Source organism: Acanthochromis polyacanthus, chromosome 18 (genome assembly GCF_021347895.1).
Source record: "Acanthochromis polyacanthus isolate Apoly-LR-REF ecotype Palm Island chromosome 18, KAUST_Apoly_ChrSc, whole genome shotgun sequence".
Lineage (NCBI taxonomy): Eukaryota > Metazoa > Chordata > Actinopteri > Pomacentridae > Acanthochromis > Acanthochromis polyacanthus.
In genome coordinates this window covers 15516744-15539486 of record NC_067130.1, presented here as the reverse complement: position 1 = coordinate 15539486, position 22743 = coordinate 15516744, and the positions used below count along the sequence as shown (strand labels likewise).

General features: G+C 39.5%; 1 protein-coding gene and 1 long non-coding RNA gene across 8 annotated transcripts in view; one reads left to right on the top strand and one right to left on the bottom strand.

Moving 5' to 3' along the window:
* col5a1 (procollagen, type V, alpha 1) overlaps nucleotides 1-3589 on the top strand; it is an 87665-nt gene extending 84076 nt beyond the window's left edge. For 2 of the 3 annotated variants that reach the window (XM_022193114.2, XM_022193113.2), the window contains exons 65-66: nucleotides 784-1017; nucleotides 1208-3589. In XM_022193114.2, coding sequence (XP_022048806.1) covers nucleotides 784-1017; nucleotides 1208-1354 — 381 coding nt within the window. In that variant the 3' untranslated portion in view covers nucleotides 1355-3589. Of the gene's footprint in view, nucleotides 1-783; nucleotides 1018-1207 lie in introns of those variants that run through there. The other variant, XM_051938111.1, reaches the window with a different exon arrangement.
* LOC110950501 (uncharacterized) overlaps nucleotides 1-22743 on the bottom strand; it is a 267362-nt gene that overhangs the window by 17397 nt on the left and 227222 nt on the right. The window lies entirely within an intron of this gene.

The window sequence follows — 22743 nt, the reverse complement described above, 5'->3', positions numbered from 1 at the left end:
CCTCCCAGGTTTATCCATAATTTGCTCCTCCATCAAAATTACTTTAAGCCCCCTCCATTGCTACAGTTGTTCCAAAGCAGTGACTGCTGGTTGTTATAAAATGCATTGTTGCTGGTCCACGAGTGATGGAGTGTCACGACAGAAAGCAGATTTAAAACTCAGCTAGAAAGATTTACCTGCTTCTGATAGGCTTAATCAGCATTGTGTGAACTGGGCTTGGACGTAACGGATGTTAATTTATATGAAAAAGTCCCGCAGTCTAGTTCCAAAGATTTACACCCACGGTATGAATGAACGGGCATTTTGCCAAAAACAAGTAATTCAGAGACAAACTCCTACATTGTTGGTTTGGGTCTTTTCATGGGATTATTAACTTGATTAACGCCAGCCTGATACTTTATTAGCTAGATCAGTATGCGCTCCTATATTATTGGCAAATGAAGTTCTATTAGTTTTGTCTGTGCCGCCACAGGGCATGGTAGTATATTTACTCTGTATCCTTAGTCGACACCTCTTATTGACTCCGTTGTCAATAAGAAACACGTCCTAGAAATCCCAACACGGCAGTAAAACAAGAATGTAAATTACTTGTCATAAATTAAATTAAAATGACTCCCAAGCGACGAAAACAGTGCACAATATAGATGTGGCGGTGTGTCAGTAAATCTTTTAAGTATCTTCAGGATGTTCTTCCTCTTGGCCCACTCATTCTTTGCACTCTTCCCTCCTCCTGATATTAAATTTTTGATGCTTAACTCCATCTGTGTTTGTTTTTCTTTGCAGCTTTCCTACGTGGATGCAGAGGGCAACCCCATCGGCGTGGTCCAGATGACTTTCTTGCGGTTGCTGAGCGCAGCAGCCAGGCAGAACATGACGTACAACTGCTACCAGTCGGTGGCCTGGCACGACCAAGACCAGGACAACTACGACAAGGCCATCCGCTTCCTGGGCTCCAACGATGAGGAGATGTCGTACGATAACAACCCCTACATCCGCGCCCTGGTCGATGGCTGTGCGGTAAGTCGATTAAATGCGGGTGTGGGTTTGTGTGTCTCTGGGTGGCTGGCGCAGTGCCTTTGATGAACGCTGTCAGAAAATTCTGTTTCTGTTGTCTTTGTAGAGGCTCAGTTACTCAGAACCTTGTGATGCTTTTATTTTTAAAGAATATTTCTCACACACTAATCCTCCCTCCTTCTCTCTTCGACAGTTGAAAAAGGGCTATGAAAAGACAGTACTTGAGATCAACACACCAAAGGTGGAACAGGTGCCATTTGTGGACATCATGTTCAACGATTTTGGCGGTTCCACGCAGAAGTTCGGATTCGAAGTGGGGCCTGTCTGTTTCATCGGCTAAGACTTTTTTTTACTGAGCAAAATGGAGAAAAAAAAGCATATTTTTGTTTTCTCAGAAAAAAACGATTGAAAAAGAATAGGACAATTCTATTTGTAAAAAAGTAACTTTGTTTTTTTCCATAAAGCAACAAGTATGAGTAAAATGAAATCAAGTTGAAAGTACAGTGAAATTCTATAGGAAAAGAGGAAAACGAAAATAACCTTGAAACCTCAGTGTGCCTTCTCCATCACATGCAAGTTTTGAAACTGGATGTCAGATCCTGCCTCCTACACAGCACACTCGCACACACAACCTAGCCCCATGCCATCACACTTGATTTTGACTTTCTTTTGTCCAAAACAACGAAGGCGACCCTGAGAGCTGCAGCCGTTCCAGACGGTCACAGCATTTGCCATGGACTCCATCTGATTTGGCTCTTTTCTTCTCTTTAGTTTTGATCTCATGTTTTCCCTCATCTCCCTGGCTTTTTCCACTTGTCTTTTGTTGGTTTGTTTGCTCATTCACTAAGGGAGCTTCGTTTGTGCATAATTGTCTACCCATTCTCTTGGAATGGACCTTATATATATATATATATAAATATATATAAATGATTTTTATGTTTGTAAGTACATTCTGTATATTTTTCCTGGTAATTTTTATTGCTTCTGGCTTCAAAACATGCATGTGACTTTATTAATTGTGAGGTAGGAGACCATGGATACGGGGATAACATCTCAAAAATGTAGAAACAAAGCGAGGAAATTCGACTTGTAAATTGAAAGCCGAAAAAGGAAAAAAAAAATTGGTAAGTCCTGTCTTTTTGCAGTTGTGGAGCACGCCTTGTAATTTAAGAACGGAATGGAAATAAAAGACGAAAACAAGCTCTGTGATATTATGTGACAGTTGATTTGCAGACAAACGGATAAAAAAAAAAACATTCCTCCTTTTGTGCCCTCTGAACTGAACACCTACTTTGGTGGCGATATCATTAACTTAATAAACAGCTTCTGTATTTTTTTTTTTCCTGAAATATTCATCTATCTGACTCTACGGTGGGAGATGATGTCACATTTTAATGAGAACACAAAGAAATCAAAACCTAGGTGCTATTTTCTCTCTTCTGTGGTGCTATGTATTTTTCTAGTATGTGTTGTTTGAATGAAAGAAAAATTTGTAGCGATAATACTCCATCACCAGCAGCCCCTTGACTCGCTTAACCACCACGTCTGACGCAGGTGGATCTTAGCTGCATCCTTTAGTTTTATTTTAATGTTCAGTGGTGGTGTTTGCATGCCATTTCTCTACATATCCACTCGCAGATCAGTGCAGCATGGCGCCGTATGTTATATCTCCTGCTTCAGCGGACCGCACAGATAAGAAAACGTGTCCGACGCTTGTACCAAATGTTGGAATAACGAGAGGAAACTGAGATGGTGCTGTTGGCTTTGCGTATCGTTGCTTTGTGACGCTGCAGTTTTTTTGTTTGTTTGTTTTTTGTTGTTGGCTCTTGCTGTCGGATCATCTGTGCCACATCAAACTGATGGAGCTGAAAAGTGGACATGTTGTGATTGGGCCAAAGGGATATGGTCCAAAGTTTTGTTTGGTGTACGAGACCCTAAACCCTTCCACCAAAGGTTATACATCTAGCTTTAAGTGGCTCGACGTGGCTTAAAATCATTTTTATGTGTATGGGAAACAACTTGAACAGTTCATCTTGATTTAACCACAGAAGTCACCAGATTAGCCAGATGGAATAAGTTTGATCATGCAGCGTCAAAAAATTGCTTGTTGGTCTTCTATTTTTGCCCTTATTGTAATACTGCTCTTTGTTCAAACTATGCACTCTCTATGCTTATGACCACTAGTATCTACCACAGAATTTTTACAGCTCTTCATACTTAAGTTTGTTTTGTTTCCTTTTTTTATCTTCAAATATGTGACTTGAACCATTTCTGTTAAGGTAACTAAATATGCTTGTAGATCTTTTGCTTTATTTTTCATTGTGATGCAGTACACCCAAAATTAACGCTCTCAATAAAAACGGACAAACTGATATTTTTTTTTTTTTGTAAATTTCCAGAACCAGCAGTGATGCTGCCATTGTTTTTGTTTTATTTTATTTTTTTTGTTTTATTTTGTAGATTTCTGTTCGTCTGTCTATTTTTGTTTGTTTTTCACAGTCTTGTCAAACCTGTGTAAGGATAAGAGGATAGAAGATATATTGGTTTTTATGTCAATAAATTCAAGTTTACTGTGGCCATCCACTCTTGTATGTCTTTTGAAGCATTAAAACCTATCTGTATGCATGAAATTGTAAAGTTTTTTCTCTTGTTATAACTTTGTAGCGTGACATGATCTCCAGTCCACGTTTTTTAACTCGTCAGGATCCATCAGTTTTTCAATGAGTCATGTCCACAATTGTGAAGTGGAGAGAAAATGATGAACTTGTAACTCTACCAAAGCCAATGTTCGTTTGTAGTATATTTATTGTATTATTTAAAATAAAAAAATAAATGTTAAATGATACCATAGTGTAAGTGTAAGAGGCCCCCTCTTTACATGCACACAGGAGAACAAAGTTAATGTCTAAAGGTTATTATGCTATTTTACACAGCAATGCAATGCATTTGGCCACACCCATTTAAATCGTGTTCTTGTTTACAACCTGTGTGTGAGTGTGAGTGAGTGAGAGAGAGAGAGATAATGTGTCTTTAAGGTTAAATCAGCCACAATGTAGAAACCCCAAGAGGCCAAGTGTACAACATTGATCATCTCTTTACAAGGCAAAGCTCTGCTGGGAAACCTTGGGTCCTAGCATTCATCTGGATATTACTTTGACACTTGAACGCTGCTGCTGATAGAGTACACCTCACAATGTCAACCACACTTTCCGACAGCAGTGGCTTTCCTCAGCAGGACGCTGCACCCTACCCCACTGTAAAAAGCTGCTCAGGAGCAGCTTGAGGAACATGACCAAGAGCGGAGCATCCCAACTTCCAAGATCCCAGTCTGATCAAACATCCACGGATGCACCAGAACAAAAGACCCAGAGGATCCAGGACGCACTTGGATGTACCATGTCCACAGATCAGAGCTGTTTTCATGGCACAGCAGGAGCCTTTGCAACATTACACAGGTCTTAATATTGTGACTGAGCAGTGTAAATGCTTAATGAATGATTGGTTGTCTGCTTAACCTGCATAATAGGTAAATTTATCAGTTGCGCTACAATGTGTTTTAATAGTATCAAACAATTCTAGCTCCACAGATACTACACAGAGGGAAGATCTCAGCCTGCATCTGATCATACCTGCATTCATCCATGGATAATTCCCTGCAGATGCCTCCAACAAACACCGGCTCCATGGCTAGGCATTTTCGGACCGCTAATGTGCAGTATGTACTTCAAGCTAATTTTTCTACACTGCTTGGAACTTGCAAATATGTATCCTATGCAAGCCTTCTTCAGCCATCATTATAATGAAAGATGTGTTTTAACTCCATCATGCGCTACTAATTTCAATAATCTGCAAAGCTTTGATCAAAACTGTGCTGGTGGAGATGACTTGCTGTGAGTGTCTCATTAAGAAAAAATAAACTTGCACAGTGTGCATTTAAGCTTAGCACCGGTAAATAAATGAATAAATAAACAAAAAGTTGTTCTGCATGATACCGTGATCAATATTTAATGCCGTGTTTACAGGATTTAGAACGATCAGAATGCATGGATTCTACTGAGGCAGCATCTTGCACGAGTAAAGCAGAAACCAAAGCGAAAAGTTAATTCCTCATCTAAGCACAGAAGTACGCACAATGGCAGCAGTGATAAGTGGGGCAGGGAAGTGGGTTGGGGATGAGGGGAGACACAAGGCAGGGATTTAGGTCCCTCCAATTATGGCAACAGGTGATATGTCAACAGACTACAACAGCACCCAGGTGTAATAGGCTTGTGAGACACTTTGGAAGGGCAGACTGAGGATGTGGTGAGATTTAGGATGGAGGCAGGGATCAATTCAGGACATGCAAATGTGCTTGGAGCAATGTAGTATTTGGGGGAATTTACAGTGGAAAAAAATGCATCACCAGGTGCTTAGTGTATCCGGTAATGTTTGAGCAGCTCAAGTCAAAGAGCTCAGGGATGAAATAAGTAAAACTTAGACAGTAAAAATTCTTTAGTATGACTAAAAGTCTTCGTTGCAATCAGCAAAATGGACTTTAAAAAAATTCTCACACAGAAGTATGTCCCCTGTGAGCAATAATGGAAAGTAACTAAGTACATTTACTCAAGTACTGCACTTAAGTACAATTTTGAGGTACTGGTGCTTCAGTCAAGCATCTCCATTTTTCCCTCTTTTAAACTTCCACTCCACCACATCTCAGAGGGAGGTGTTTTACTTTCTGCTCCACTACATTTAATTCGCAGCTTTACTTTGACTTTTAGGTTGGAGATTTTACACAATGGATAAAAAACAAACTTTTAAAATACAACACACTTTTAAAGGTTAAACCAGTGTTCTCCGACCTTTTTGGCTGCTTACAAAAAGCAGTGTGTAGTCCAGGCTATCACTTGAGATGTCTGTGAGTTGTTAACAGCTCAATCAAATAGTGATTTTTTTTTTTGTCCTGTAAGATCCCACAAGATTTAATTTCAATAAATGATCCAACATCTCACCAAATATCAAAGATTTTAGGCAAAGTCCAGAAACTGAAAACAGATTTGTGTGTCACAACGTTAAAGCAGTGCTTTTCCTTACAATGGACTATTGTTCAATTGATGTATTGGTACTTTTAGTTAAGTAAAGGATCTGAAAGCTTCTTCTATTGCTGCCTTAAGCAATATGTCATATTAGTGCTGTAGATGGTGGAGCTGATCTTAACTGCTTTGCGTACATGCAGTAGTACAATGGCTCCCAACTACCTCGTGACATATGGATACATTAGATTAAACAAGAAAAGCACTCAGAGAGCACAGTACTCCGCCAAGGCTGCTCAATCGCTGTATCATTTCCAGTGGCTGAAATCACGGCACCATACAAAGTGGCCACAAACAAAATTACGTTGCACTGAGCACAGGCATGTGATATAAATGTGTACGATATGTGCGGATACCGAATCGCGTGAACTGAATATTTAACAGGCGGTGGGAATTGATGGGACTCGGAAACACCCCCACAATTTAATGTATGATTTCTGACAGATAAGTCCGCAACAGTCGATTTATAGTAGGATCGCTATCATGTGATTGTCAGGGGTCAGCTGACGTAGCATTCACTTGTCACAGTTGCAGTGACGCTGTGTCGCTATCTAGCAATGATACAGAAATCTTTAACAAATCCGTGGATCCAAACTATAAGCCACATCGCTGCGAAAATCTAATCAGTTGATCCTTGTGTCATTTCTGACCTTAACTGAAAATTTCATCCAAATCCGTTAATCTGGTTTTGAGTAATGTCGTTAACAAACAGACAGACAGACAAACCACCTCCTTGACAGAGTAACAAGTGCAAACAACAAATTTGACAAGGGCTCCCAACTAGACGCTGTTTTTTCCTTTTTGTAATGGAATGATCTAGTGGCTTTTTTACCATACAAGCTTCTGTTTTTTTTTGTGCTTTAATGCTGAATCTTTAAGTTTTATGCCTTTGGGGATTTTCTCTTTTCCTTATAGTGTTATAGTTTATTGTGCATGTAAAAGGTCTGCAAATTGACATAGCCAGAAGTCCACCCCAAAGGGAGTTATTCTCTCACACAGAAAACACTGATCCTTACTTATGTAAAATGCCTGAAGTCCAGGCTTTTCTTCAATTACTTATTCACATCACTATGTTGCATATTTACATACCGCCTACCTAGCAGCTAGTTTGGCCCTCAAACAAAAAATGAGCAGTGTATCACAGTCGCTTACTAATTCCTCACTACAGCTGCATCTGCTACGGCTACATCTCTATGCTCAGAGATTTGGGGTTGCACAGTGTGATCAGCATTGCTTTGCTTTTGTGAGGACAGCCGACCAATCAGAACAGGCTGGGGTATTTTTTAGGGTGGTGTTAAAGAGACAGGAGCCAAAACAGAATTATTTAGACAATGGTGAGAAGAAGTGTTGCAGCAGTTACATACAGTATGAGAATTTTTTTTGGACATTAAGTATGCAAACAAAAAAGAAAATCTTATTATGAACCTCTAAATGTGCATAATATGGGGTCTCTAATTTGGAAAATATGACTCCTGTTGCAATAATGTAGTAGAACACAAGAATAAAGTTTGATTCCACAGAAATACTTAAGTAAAAACAACTAGTTTGTGCTAAAATATGTGTTCTAAATACCATAAAGAAACAGCTAATTGACTAATCAGCACTTTTGGTTTAAATCAATACCCCAATCAATATATGTCTGCTGCTGAGCAACACTCTGAAATTTTAAATCTAGAATATGCAGGATTGTGGAAACAGCAACACTGTTTTCTTTTTATTATCAGAACACTTGATATATTGTTTGCTCTGGGGATGTAAAGAGACTTTCAGCAATTATCTTTCTAAAAATGCTTCTGGAATACTTTGCAAGTGTTGAATTTCTGTAGTGCAAAAAGTCAACAGTAAACTTTTAAAGAAACGGTAAAAAAAAAAAGAATGCGAGGTTTGGGATCAACTAAAGTAGCAGCTGAAACTAAAAAGTCTGGTTGGAACAGTTGGATGAGCAGTGTTTGGTGTACTATGGATTTATTATTGACGCTGTGTGTGTGACTGGTTCATTTGGTGACAAAGAGCGTCTCTGTCTGCAACTACCGCAGGCCATTTCAGAGGCAGCCCAGAAGAACAGAATAAAATCCAAACAGGCTGTTAATGTGTTTCTGGGTGTCGTTAATCTGGTCCCAGCTGCTGCTATTTGCTTCCTCTGTTCTATGATCACTTAGCAAATAAGAAACTTTTGTGCGTGCTGCGGTTGCGGCTTCTTCTTCCATGTCATGACTGGTCCTATCAATAAGGCATTTAATGGCGGCTCTAAAAAGTACCGTTACACATTCATTCACACCTTCTGTACAGCACATTAAAGGTTAATTATTATTGTTAAATGTAGAAAGTGCTGTTAATGTGTGGTCTTGGCTGGCTGAGGAAGAGCTGAGGGGTCAAGCGTCACATGTTTAAAAGGAAATTCGGGACGGAGCCCCAGTGTTAATGTGTAATTGCTCTGAGCCTGTGGATGTTCAGCTAACAGAGCCCATTCATAGCCAGGCCCCGGCACCACTGACCTACTTACATACGAATCAGATAGTGGAGAGAGAATGAGATAGTGTTACAGCACAGGCACTGACATATTGGAATATTAATAACAGGCTTTTCTGCTCTAATAGACTTTGAGATTGAGGAGGGGCTCTAGTTCAAGTTGTTGGGTTTTCTAATGTGATTAGGGCCGGCCGCCCAAGCATTACGCATAGCTGCATCTCTCGAATATCACCACCGTGTTTATAAGCTGTTGCAGTTTGAGCCTGGTAGCCTGAACATATATACTGAACATCAAAAATGAAATTTTGCAAAATGATGGCAGCATCTCATTAAACAGATTTAACAAACATGATCAATTTTAATTTAGCATGAAACAAACCAACTGAAGACAGTCTAAACATATAAATTTGTTAAGTAATTCAACATCTGAGTAAAGATACAACAAAAACAGGCAAAAACATGAGCCTCAAACGATCTTCAGCGTGCTGTGATGTCCTATCAGTCTGTATTTTTATGATTGACTCCACCCACCATATCACAGCTGCAGGCCTGTAGTCATTAATTGTCCCAATTAGATGATAGAAATGACAGTCAAAGCTGGAATGCAAGACTTTTACACAAGAAAAAACATCCGTTACACTCCAGCCATTGCCAAATTAGCTCACAGTATGCTGGTTAAGACAATCAGCATCAAGTAGATCTCTCTGTATTTTGCAGTACGCCAGAGTAAATCTGGTTTCCGTGGTGACATTCCCACACTGGTGCACCAGTGGCAATTTTTTTTTTTAATGAAAAACAGCTTTGATTGATTTTTACTACTTTAAAAATAACATTTAAAGTTGCTGTAAATGAACCATTGGAAGAGTTGTTCACAATACCATGTGGGAAGTCGCTTTCAGTCTGACTGTAAATGTAGGAAGTGCTAACAGTTTCAAGTGTTCTTTAATGCATGTGCAGCTGGTCTAAAAGAGAACACAGAAGCTCCCGTTACAACACATATAGAATTCTACCAAGAAAGCTAATAACTATATCTTTTCATAGTAGATTTTCTATATTATTATCCCAATCCAACCTCAAAGATCAGACTGGGGTTAACCCTAACCCTAACCCTGATTAGGCATCCCAGAAATCTTTGTCATGGTCGCCGATTGCTAGGCAAACCCTACAATGCTCTTTGCTTGCCAACATGGAACTGCCTGTAGCACTTATGACCACCTCCTCGGGTCATGTATACATTCAGCAGTACAATGGCTCCCAAATACCTTGTGAGATCTGGGGACATGAGATTAAACAAGAAAAGCACTCAGAGAGCGCAGTACTCCGCCAAGGCTGTCCATTCCCCCACATGGCATTGTCCAAAATTCAGCTTTTTAAAAAAAAAAATACAGCATTTGTTTATTTGTTATTGATGATCAGAAATCACGGCAAGATAGAATGTGACCATTTAATATAGATCTCTCTACAAACAAAATGATGTTGCACTGAGCACAGGAGTGTGTTATGCATGTGTACATTATGTACAGATACTAAACCGTGTGTCCTAAATATGTAGCAGGTGGCAGGAATTGCCCCCACAATTTAATTAATTGTTCCTTGTATCATTTCCGATGGATAAGTCCCGATAAGTCCATAGCAGTCGATTTGTAGTAGGATCAATCATGTGATCGTTAGCAGGCAGCTGACGTAGCGTTCACTTGTAGTCATAGTTACAGTGACGCCGTGCCGGTATCTCGCAGTGATACAGAAATCTTTAACAAATCTGTGGATCCAGACTATAAACTGCATCACTGCCAAAATCTAATCAGTTGGTCTTTGTGTCATTTCTGATCTTTCTGAAAATTTCATCCAAATCCGTTAGTCCATTTTCGAGTAATCTTGCGGACAGACGGACAGACAAACCAACACCGATCGTCGCATAACTCTGCCTTTGGCGGAGTAACAATAAGATGCTCCACCTAGTGCATCCAGGTACTACATCTAATCTACACTACTAGAGTGTATTATCTGGAAAAATGGTATCAGTTTTGGAGGGAAAAAAACAACTATACATATATAGAAATGTTCAGAATGTCCTACACAAAACCTTCAAATGTAAAAGTAAATAAAATAAAGACAACAAATCCCATCTATGCCGGGATTAGCACACCATCTGAACATATCACTATGAAACCATGAATGACTTTACTGGAGTTGTAAATACTGACTCCAATTTATGAAGTCAACACCTCTATGAACACCATGAGTCTACTTTTTATAACACTAAAATGACCTTGGTGTTGTCAATGGCAGCAACAACCTTGGAGTGCACAACTAAAATTATGTTATGTAGTTTTTTGCAGATAAACATCCAAATTCAGAAAGAATACTGCATATAGGCATCTGATTGAGGCAGTATGAAACGTAACTGCACTGCCAGGACAGAAGAGAGTTTGATGGACACAAATGAGGATATAATTCTTCAAGCATTTAAAAACAAAAACAAGTTGTGGTTCAAAGGAAATCAAAAAAAGATCTCAAATGTGCAACAAAACTGCCAGGAGTGTCAAGAAAATGTCAGTCACACACAGTTTGTACATGCCCACACATCGCTACAACACCTGTGCGGGTGTGAAGAGGCTGAACGAGGGCTGCCACCATCTTACGAATCTTATTTATTTATGTCAGTGCTTCCTCATTCGCTGTTCAGTATTTGAGCTTATCTCATGCATTTAAAGTTTGGGCTGCTGATGGATTCATCAAAGCTGTGATGCCTTTGTTCTGCATTTCTGCTATTTTGTACTCATTTAATTTTAAGTAGTAGAGCACATGTAGTAAATGTACTCATTTGCTACGGTCTAATTTTAAGATGATGATTATTATGGGATTAATAAGATAAGGATCACAAGATAAGAATGTCCTTCGTGTCGTGGGAGAGAGATGTAAAGTTTTAAGACAAGACGAGTAAAATAGAAATGCAATGTAAAAAGGATTAGAGGAGGTAAATTCAATGATAAGAGCAGATGGGGAGAGGATTGCAGGAAAAGCTAGAAGACAAAAAAGGAAAGCAGTGATGGGGAAGCGAGGGAGATGTTTGATGTGTAAATACACCACACACAGCCGGTGATGTTTTCCCTGCAGAAATGCAGGTAAATAACGCATGAGTTTGGTTCAGATTTAGAACAATATTCAAATAGGTGTCAGCAGATATCATTAGCATGCCCAGAATGAATTAGTCTCGTCGTCCTGTGCATCTCCTTTGTTCCTCTCAGCTATTGTCACTGGGGAGATAAACATCTGGGATGACGTGAAATTCACTTTCTCAGAAGATGTGAGATTCTCAGAGGCGAAAAAAAGCTCACATGTCTCCAGATTGAAAAATGTTCAAAGTAAAAAATTAAAAATATTAAAGTCTGCCATATTCACATGAACGGCACATCTTTTTTTTTTTTATGTGTCAGTGAAGATGGATGAGAACTTAATATGTGAGAATGCTTTAAGGAAGATTTCTTGGCATTGCAACAATTTGATGAATTCAGGGCCAAAAAGGAATAGCTAACAATATGACTTTGAACCTTCTCTCAGCAGGAGAAGCTTTGTCCCACTCATGTAAAACTTAGCACTTGATTTAATTAGATCATCTTGTTTCACGGCCAGAAGGAAGAGCATATGGTCCTGCACTTTTCCCCCCCCCTTCACTCACATACAGGAGCTCTGTTCTATTTTCAGGATCCCAGAGTATCGGCTTTGAAGCTGCAAGCTTCTCCTCTACGCTTTGGTGGTCCCCTGTAGCGAGACAGGGTCAAAGAGACCAGTGTGGTCCAGGACCCAAACAGCAGCCAAGGACGGGCCCAAATTAACAGCATTAATTACTGCTCCTAGACACAGTGTGAGTGCGCCTTTTTTCCCTTGATGTCATTCAAGAGAGACAAACAAGGACAGAGGGAATTCACTTTAACTCGCGTCTGCTATGCTGTTTGTGCACTTCTGCCCTAAAACTGTAAAAGTGCTGCAGTTTTTGGTGTAAGAACTTTGTGTCTTTAATCGCCTTTAGTGCTGAAGACATATGCAGACAACCTCGCAACGTTCATCAACTGTTAATTCAAATGCAGATCTGACTGGTGCACAAAATGACAGAGAAAAACAAGACACAAAAACATTAAAGCAACCAAAAACACGTAGAGTTTCTTTGCTCATAATGAGACTGATAGATGGTCATTATCTTTAACTTGGCTCTACACAGTGAAAGTTCAAGAAACTACTTAAAGCTACTGGGAACCAACAAATGTTATTCATCTGCAGAAGCTGGGACAGCGCGGGTGTGTACCTATGCTTGATACAATTAAACAATTCGCATTCGGTCATGCTCTGTGGCATATTTGAAAGCCCTGAGGGTGGGCGCTCGATTATAGTTTTCTATCAAGGTGACAAGAAGAAAATATATCTACATGAATTGTTTGGTAGCAGAAGGCAGGAGCTTCAGTCTCAAAGAGTGCTCAGCTGGATAGTGTTTAAATAGGAACAGTGACAAGAGTGACATCTGTATCTTTAGATCTTTAGGAAAGACATCAGTAAATAGGCTCGGAAAAAGTGGTTGACAGTCCACATTTGAATACGGTGACTGAGAATGTCAAAGCAGGACGTGATCAGACTGTCAGCAAGAACAGTCGCCAACAGTTACATAGAGATGGATACTGTGTTAGAGCTGCCGTGCATAAGCCCTCATTTACAAACCAATGCAGACTTGAGCATTTAGTAACGTGATATGGTCAGACTAGTCATCCTTCAACATATTTTCGACAAGCAGGCGAATGTGTTCCTTTCAACAAGAGAAGCCAGAACCTACGAACAAGCCTGAACCCTTGATCCATACAGTGACTCTATTAAACTGTTCGCTGGCATGGTTTGGGTCCATTTGTTTGCTTGGAGGGAAGGTTCACTCAAATCAATATGAAGTTTATTCTTAGTGATCCCCTTTATACTGTAATGCAGCAGTTCGATCCTGATGGTTGTGGTCTCCTCCAGGATTAGGGGTCACTGAATGATTTGATGAGTATGAAATGATGTGAATCATATGTTATAGTCTGTGCAGTCACCAGATCTCAACTCAACCGAACACCTAGAGGCGATTTTGTGAGATAGCACTCTCCACCATCATTGTCAGAGCACCAAATTAGGGAACATCTTTTGAAAGGATTGCATTCATTCCTCGAGAAGAGATGCAGAGACCTGGAGAATCAAAGTGCATTGAAGCTGTTCTGGCAGCATGTAGAGGCCCCAACACCTTACTAAGACATTAATGTTGGTTTTCCCTTACTTTTCTAAGCATTTGTAGACTGTCATTGTCTTTAACCTGTTTCCATGAAGTAAAATAACATGAAACTAAGCACTTAAAACCACTGGGTGCTTATATATGCTTATATGTCAGGCCAGGAAAACATGTAAACACAGATATACCTCCAGTGGAGGTGGATATGTACTGAGGGTGGATTTCTCTTCATGTTTTTTTCCATCGTGGGACTGACTCTTCAGTTTGCAGAAAGAAATGCTCGATGCTAGAGTCGGGGGAGGGGATGGAGATCTCTCATGACTTGACATTTGGAGACAAAAAAAGAGGAGAAAAAAAGCCCTTCATATACTGAATATACTGAGGAGGGCTTACAAGGTCGATAAACACAGAAACCAATATTGTCTGCTCTCACATGCAATCGGGAGATTTTTTATTTTTGGCTCTGTTTGCTGTCAACAAACAATTTCTCTGAACGTTTCTCCCACTCTGTTATGCTTTCTTTTTTCCTCCTCCCTGTTCCTTTCCTCTGCTCACCTCAGTGCTGATGAACATGCTGGTTAACCACAGGTGGGTAAGACAGAGCAAGTTGTTAATGGATTTGGGAGCGCTGAAAAGCAGACCTGGACACTGTCAACATTGTGCAGTTGTTTAACATGCAAGTGCGCACCAAGCTCAGTGGTTGCATTTGTAGCCCAAGGACTTGGCCAAAGGTTGTAGATAAACATTTTGAAATCATCATTTCTTTTATGGGCCCATTTCCTGAGCTAATGGATGCCTAGAATGATGTGCAACATTATATTTTTTAAATCTGGATTCAATGGAAAAGACAATTTCATTTATTTAAGAATAATGTGCATCACTAAAAAGCCATTATTACAGGATATTAACAACATGCATTCTGAGTTGGTAGTTTCTTCAATGGTAAGGCGTACAGTGCAGAGATAAATGTCAGAATAGCACCTATTGCATTCCATTTATTTGCAGTTTTCAACAGTCATCAGTTCCTCCCTATTTTCTCGGGTGGGAGACCACATCTCTCAGCTCTCCATCAGCATATGTCTAACAGATTCAAATGAATCAGGTGATAAAATCATTTCAGTGTCTGTGCACTCAACTGAATATTTCATGATGCTGGCAAAAGCTATCGGCCGCACCATCTCCCATTCCTCTCCTGTGCTTTTACTTGCTATTAAATCATTTGTAGAATGATAAAATAGAATCCAGACGAGGTGATTTGCAGATGCAAATTCGGACGCTAAAACATATGCACGCATTAGCATAAGAGAGACTTGTACATGCATACCTTGCATGTATATGCTGATTATAATTCTGGCTTTGTGTGCATTGTTTAGAACTGAATACAAACAGCAACCCAAGGCCCTCCTTTATAACTCTCTGTTGACAGAGACACTGACCCTAATAGCCTCTGAAATAACAGCTAGATGGCTCCTTGGACTCGCCTTGACCGCATTTAGTGTCTATAATATTTCAGTCTGTGTCATACAAATAGCCATTTACATGATTTGTAATCCTGGTCCTGTGTACAGACTTTGCCATTGCGTATGTGTGTGCCCGTCTGTGACTCTTCTCGTGTCCAAAGTCGCCCCAAGGTGTTATTTTTGCTCCAGTTTTTGCGTTTTACTCCATGAAATTATGTGTGACAGCTTCCCCTTTTTCCAAGCTTTTAAATTTAGAAAAACGTCAGAAAAACAACATGCGCAAATTTAATTTTGTATTGATTAGAGTCACCTGGAATCATCCAAAATCACTTCATCCTGCCAAGAAAAACCCTGTTTTTTCAAAAAAAGAAAAAAAAAGGAAGATTAAATTACGAAAGTGCAAATGCACCACCTGAGGTCGTGGCACATGGAGGTAATTCATCACTGTCATTTCAAAATCAACACCTTTCCAACGGGTCAAAAAGCTTCCTCTGATTAAACATCAACAGGAGACGGTGATGCCAAGGAGAATCAAACCAGTGAAGCATCTTTGGCCTGAAGGAGACTCGTTCTGCAGTCTGCTAAGCAAGACCGATCTCCAACCTGTCCTAAGAGGAACATTTAATTAGAATGAAGTTAGACTGCTCGCAGCATTTGAACATTGTCTACCAGAGTGCTTTTTTGCTCTGAGAAACACAAGACTGTCACCTTATGAAGGATTTGTTTGTGCCTTCTTTTTTAACCTGTAGTCAATAATAATCTCATAATGCAATGCAGCTCAGAACAGTAATGTCATAAAATTACAACTGACTTGAATGTGTGCCTCAACAAAAACTGATTTTTCATTATGCTCTGCAAAGCTGACACTCATTGCTGTACTGAATTCCAAACATGTATCGGCACTGTTACATGCCTATTCATCTCACATTCAGATCGATTGTAACAGAATTCCTATTTTAAGCTCTTTGTTATCAGACCTGGGAAATTGCATTGACTGTTAGCATTCTTTGATTACACAGTTAGAATAGAATAGAATAGAATAGAATAGAATAGAATAGAATAGAATAGAATAGAATAGAATTTATTGCCATTTGCACAGGTACATCACAGTACAGGTACACTGCAATTCTTGTATGTGACTTTGAGTCAAAATAATAAGAATTTAGCAATAATTAAAAAGAAACAAGAACCTTGAAATAAATCATACTAAAGATTAAATGAATTAAATACAGATATTAGTATAAATGGATAAAAAATACAACAATCAATAAAATACTTATTGCACATCATGAGATTATTGCACATTTGTCCACACCCATTGAAGCAGGAGATGTAATGCTGTATTAAATTCCAAACATGTATCGGCACTATTATATGCCCATTTATCTCACATTCAGATTGATTGTAACAGAAATTCCAATTTTAAGCTCAGTGTTATCAGACCTGGCAAATTGCATTGGCTGTTAGCATTCATGAATTTGGTTCCACAGTTTGAATAATCATTAATGATGGATTTATATCATTTTCCTTTTGAAGTACATCTACACTAACTACATGAAAGCATGTAAAAGGATCTTTTATGAGTCTGTTATCCAGCAGTTGTGGAAAATATGACACGTAATTGAAGGAAAAGGCACATTAAGCACTGCACCACACCCAGATCCGCCAAATCCAGGACCCTGGTATTGTGCAATCTGGCTTATCGGAATGATTTAAGGCAATAGTTCAGCATTATGAGAAACATACTGATTGTAAGTTTCAGACTACTGATGGCTACAAGTTATTTTCAGGGATAGCTGATGATAAATTGACACCCGACATATTGGTGTGATGCTTCCAATCAAAGCTGAGCTGGCGTCAACGTCTTGGAGCGCTCCAAGGACACTGTGAAGCGTTAAGCAGTCATATGTTTTTGTTTCACCGTGTCCGCTTCTCTCTCTCTGCCCACAATCTCCTGTTCCATTTTTTCAGAAAAAAATGAAGGGAGACTTTTTCTTGCAGTTAGTCAGTTTCCAGTACAATTTAACACTAGCAAAAAAAAAAAAAAAAAAGCATTAAATAACGCAAATGAGCTCCGGAGCAAAACTGCAGCAGCGACTCAGTGACAGTGTAGCTGTTTATGGTTGGCTGTTGTGTAATTTTGTCGCCCATAGTGTGAACTTTTCATTAGCTGCTTTTCATGTTATGCCAGGCAGCAGCACAGACTCCAGAGAGTTTGGATCTACCATATGGATCTGGCCAGGAAATACAATGACACATAACTCCTCAATAATACAACAAAATGTTGTTTGTGTACATCAGTTTCCCCTCCCAGTTAAACAAATGAAGTAAAACATATTCAAAAGTTATTTTAAAGGTGCTGGTATATGTGGATATATAGTAGTTTTACAGAACTAAGATAGTTTTCACCGTGTTTGCAGTCTTTGTGCTAAGCTAACTGTTTGCTCAACATAGCTTCATATTCACAGTGACATCTAAAACTAAGAAAGCTAATAAACACATTTCTCAAGGCATTTTTCTTCAAGCTTTGTTCACACCAGTAAATAGTACAGCAAAATCTATCTACATGTAGATAAATTAGTGGGGTTTTTTCTATTTTGTCAGCTCTAATGTATTATATTTAGGTTTCAGGAATTTATCTGATTTCTTTCAATGAAATCTAATTGTTATAGTAAAAGAAACTCTTACAGTTAGAAAGTATACTAACTTGCAACAGCTAGACAACCTTGCTAGCTAAATTATTACTGGGAAAATAGGTTCATACAGGTTATTCAAAAAATGAACAGACGGGTGTCAAATTAAAGGAAAACTTACATCATGTGTCTTAGTTTGCTGTTTAGTCACCATGAGCCTGATTCTACCAGTCTCTGGAAATCTACTGGAGAGATGGAACACCATTTTTCCAAAAGATATTCCCTCAGTTGATGTTGATAGTGCTGGGGAAGAGCACTGTCTGGCACACCAGTTAAAAATCTCCCATAGATGTTCAGCTAGGCTGAGATCTGGTGACTCTGAGGGTATTTGATTTACAACATTTTCATACTGATTAAGCCACTCAAGGAGCCCTTGTGCTCTGCGGATGGAGGCATCGTCATCCTGGAAGACATCACTCTCATCAGGATGGAAATGTTTCATTAAAGGTTCGACATAATAACTCAGAACAACTTTGTATCGATTTGCTGTGACCCTTCCCTCGAACGGGACAAATGGACCCAAACCCTGCCAGCAAACTGCATAGCAGAGCTGCCAGATTCCCTCACTGTGGGAATCAAGAGTTCTGGTTTTGGTTTGAATTTACTACCTGTCTTTATTGGTATGGCTGCTTTACTAACTGTCCTCTGTTGTGAGGTAGTTATAGTCTACAACATTCCTGCTCTCCGTTCAAGTTCAGCATGGCTTATAGCTGCTGTGCAAAACTGAGAATTTGCTAGTCAGTGTTCACCAGAGTTGAACAGTAATACTGATTTAGCCTGGCCATGACTGCGACGCTTTACATATGTGCTGCTCATGACATGATTGCTTTTACGTCTGCTTAAGTATCCCGGTTAAGAGGCTTATCCCGGTTTTGATCCTATTTGGGATATAGTGTTCACGTAGAGCACAGAAAAATCACGTTATTTATATTCCAAACACATAAATGTCAGCATCCTTGTTACTGATAACTGCATGCTGTTTGTGAAGCCACCAATAAATTTTACAATGTAAACTAGAAATTCAGTCTTACACTCCTATCACTGTTAGCCTAACTGTAACCTAATTGGCTGTTTATAAGTCCAGTTTGACTTATAGCAGACTTAAGACCATCCACATTATGTTTCACCTCAAAGAAGTAAGAAATCCAGTGCCTTCCCATCTAAACTGCCAAGTATATTTAATTCCTTCATTACCAGCAGACTAAACTCTGTTCTGTCATCATTCCAGAATGAAAATGCTTTTACTGCTGCCGTTGTTTGTCTTTCTGTTACACCACTTGATTGAAGACTTGCCTGCACAGGTAGCCAGCAGCAGTCAGAAAATGGCATAAGCTGCAACAATCTCTTTCAGTTTCTTTCAGAGTACTCCAGTTTGCACAGTCACAGGTTCCTCAAACACAGGATAAGCTCATCCAGGTTTTTGTAAATGGGACACGGTGTTTAAATGTGTAAACACAAACACTGGATAATTAAAAAACCTGTGCATAACTGGGATTGTGAAGATGTCTTTTGTGAAAAAGTGGTATAGATGGCGAATACGACTAAAATAGCAAAACGTGTCTAAAGTAAATTACTTCAACATGCAGTCAGTGCACTTGGGCTGCGAACAGCGACAGTGATACACCGAGAAGATTGGTGAGACCGGACTACAGCTTGTCAGGCTTGTGCTTCTTGCTGTCCAGAGCCAGACTGACTGATGGAGAGAATAATTCATCTAATGGTATTAAGTTGACACAGCTTACTGCTGTCATCACTCGTCTCCCTTGAGACCAGCAGCAGCCCATACTGCTGGCTCTCTCTGTGTTTACACACACTGACTCCACCATCCACTCAGACACTGAAATCATACTGTACATCTATTTCTCCTATAAAGCCCAGGAGGAAAAAAAGTGCACCAGATCCCTCCTCAAGCACCTTTTTCCTCTCACTCACCTTCGCTCTGACCTACTGCATCTCATTACACAAGGTGTTTCACAGCACGTGGAAAATGAAATAATAAATGATCTTCAGCTAAAAGGCAACCTGTGTTGGATCTGGAAAGCAGCTCAACCTGTTGTATCTCAGCAGCACCACTCTGATCACCCTTGATTCAGTCAAACCGAATCAGTTTAAGGGTCGACTTAACATTGCTTTTGCCTGTGTGTTGTGTCATTAACCGTTAGCTAAAATGACAGTCGGATTAGGAGATGCCAAGCACGCCATGTTGGAAGTACAACAAAGATGTTTCATCATCAAAACCCAGCTGGATCAAATAGACTTGGGTGATACATCTTTAATGGTGCCAAGGCAGGCATCAGGAAGCATTATGTTTTTTAAGCAGTAATCCACCCTTAGGTATTCTTACATTGCTAGTTATCATCAATCTGTGACACTCCTGTGATGTGTGATTGTAGGGTGCTGCTCTGGTGCACCCCTTTTTCCCTCAGCCACCTTCCATTTCTATTTCAGTTTGCGATTTTCTATTCCCCTGGAAGCCTTTTGCAAACCCATGAGAAGAAGAAGAAGCTTTCATTTAAAGAAGGAGATAAGAGCATATAAATATAGCAAGCTTGGCAATTGGTACGATCACATTGTTGGGCGTCTATTACTCCTGTCATGCCCTTTATTTAAAATGCAGCATGTCTTGTACTAGCATCTACTGTAAAGCCTTTTCTTGAAGACGATCCCTGTGTCAAAACGTAGCCTTAAGACGTCCATCATGTCAGTTCTGTGCTGACTGTATATGTTCCATATTTCTAGATTGATGTGCTTACCATTCAGCAAATCTGGTGCCAGGTACCATTTCAGTGGAGATGCCGCACTCAGAGTGGTTGGTAGATGCCCAACAGCGATTTCTTTTAACAGCCTATAGCAGATTAATCTGGCCTTCCTGTCCAGAGAGTGTCATTTTGTCGCGTCGTGTCATGTAAATTCACTCCGCAGGAATTAGACAAACGTGGCATCGAACAACAACATGGGCCCAGATATACAAGGTGCATAAAGCGACAGCTGTTTTGCAAAGGACAATATGGCAAAAGCAGAAGCACGCATGCTGTTCAACATGATGTAGCTCATTCATCAAGGCAGCAGTGTGTTCTGACACACTGCTTAATGTATTTTTGAACACAACATGGGCCCATCACTTGCAGCAGGTAAGACTCACCCGCAATAGACAGCAGCATCTCTTTGTGGTGACGAGAATATGATATTTACACCTATTAAACTTATGTTCATTGTTTTAAATAAAATAATAATTCGTGAAAAATATTCATTTAAGCAAATTTTGTTGGATTTACAATGAAATTCCATCTGTCTCTAAAGATCATAAGAAAATATGTTTCAATTGGTTAATTTGGAAGCTCTATTAAAGCACCTCCACATAGTCAGATTCATATTCTTTAACCCCCTGAACCGCAAAACATGTATGAAAGGAATTTAGTCTTTTTTAAAATCACCAAAGTGACACCATTGAAAAGAGGCAGAAACTGCAAATACAGAAAAACTTGCCCAACGGTTTTTTAAACTACTCATCAGTGATGTGCAGTTCCATCAAATCTAAGCTGAAAGTGAATCAAAATCCCATTATGATATGTGTGTCATTTAAAAATTCTCCAAAAATAAAACATTTATTCAATGAAGGTTCTGTCAAAAAAAAAAATAAAATTCTGTGCTCCTCACTGCAACCATAAAGCCTTGATGGAGTCAGCTGAACACTTGACAATTGAAAAACACTGGTACTTTTTTTTTTTTTTTTTTTTTTTAGTTCTCAGTTCTAGTTGGGCAGACAAGCCCTTTCACACTCTGCTTGCCCCGCCTTCTTTTCCCTCTCCCAATAGGCAGAGATCCAGGAAGAGGAAGTGTAGATAAGGTGGGGGAGTGGCCTGTTAGAGTTTCTTTGGGACTGTGGCCATCTCAGGTAAGTTTGTGTTATAAGGTAGTGGCTGTGTCTTTGTTATATCTTGTTTTTTTCTTTTTAGATAACATCAGCAATTAGCAGTTAGCAATTGGTGCTTGCATCTTAGATAAAGTCTGCTTTTATAGTCTCTGTCTGTGGTGAGCTTGGCTGAACTAGTGAAGTGTTTTAGCAATTAGAAAATCACATGTAGCACTAGTAGTGATGGTGAGACGAAGCCTCATGAGGCATTGAACCACTTGAGCCAATTGGTTCGAGAAAGGGTTCACCGCCTAGCCTCCTGGAGGTGTTGTTGGACTAGTTGGGCAAAACACTGTTAAAGGAAGGTTTCTACCTGATGACTCCCAGAGATGTCTTACAAATCACTGCTCACTGGTGTGTATTGTGATAGGTCAGGGATCCTAGGTGCTTCATTTGGTGAGCATCTTTTTTGTTTGGAGCACAAGTGTCTTGTGTTTAAATTCTAGTTATGGTTTACATGTTTAGAGGGGTGGGAATTTATATTGCAGTGAAAAATGCACCTACAGTGTGTAAAAATGTGACATGACAAAAACAAAACAAAACCCAGAAACTATCTGGGGTTCAGAGGGTTAAAGCACTTTTCAGCATCACCTGAATTTGACACTAAATCTAGATCCCTCCTAATCCTGCTTTATTAATTACAAGATGTCAATTTTAAAAATAATTTCCCTTCTTGGTTTCTTTTTCTCTCTCTGACTCTCTTGCTCACACACACATACACACATGTGAGTATATTCACAATTTTTAGTCTTAGGGAGTAAATTTATTCCATAAATGATAAATCAAGAAGATAGATTTCTCCTCCTTCCTTTCCTTTTTTTTGCTCTGTTAAAAAATACACAGACACACATGCACACACATCTTGACTTCCTTCATA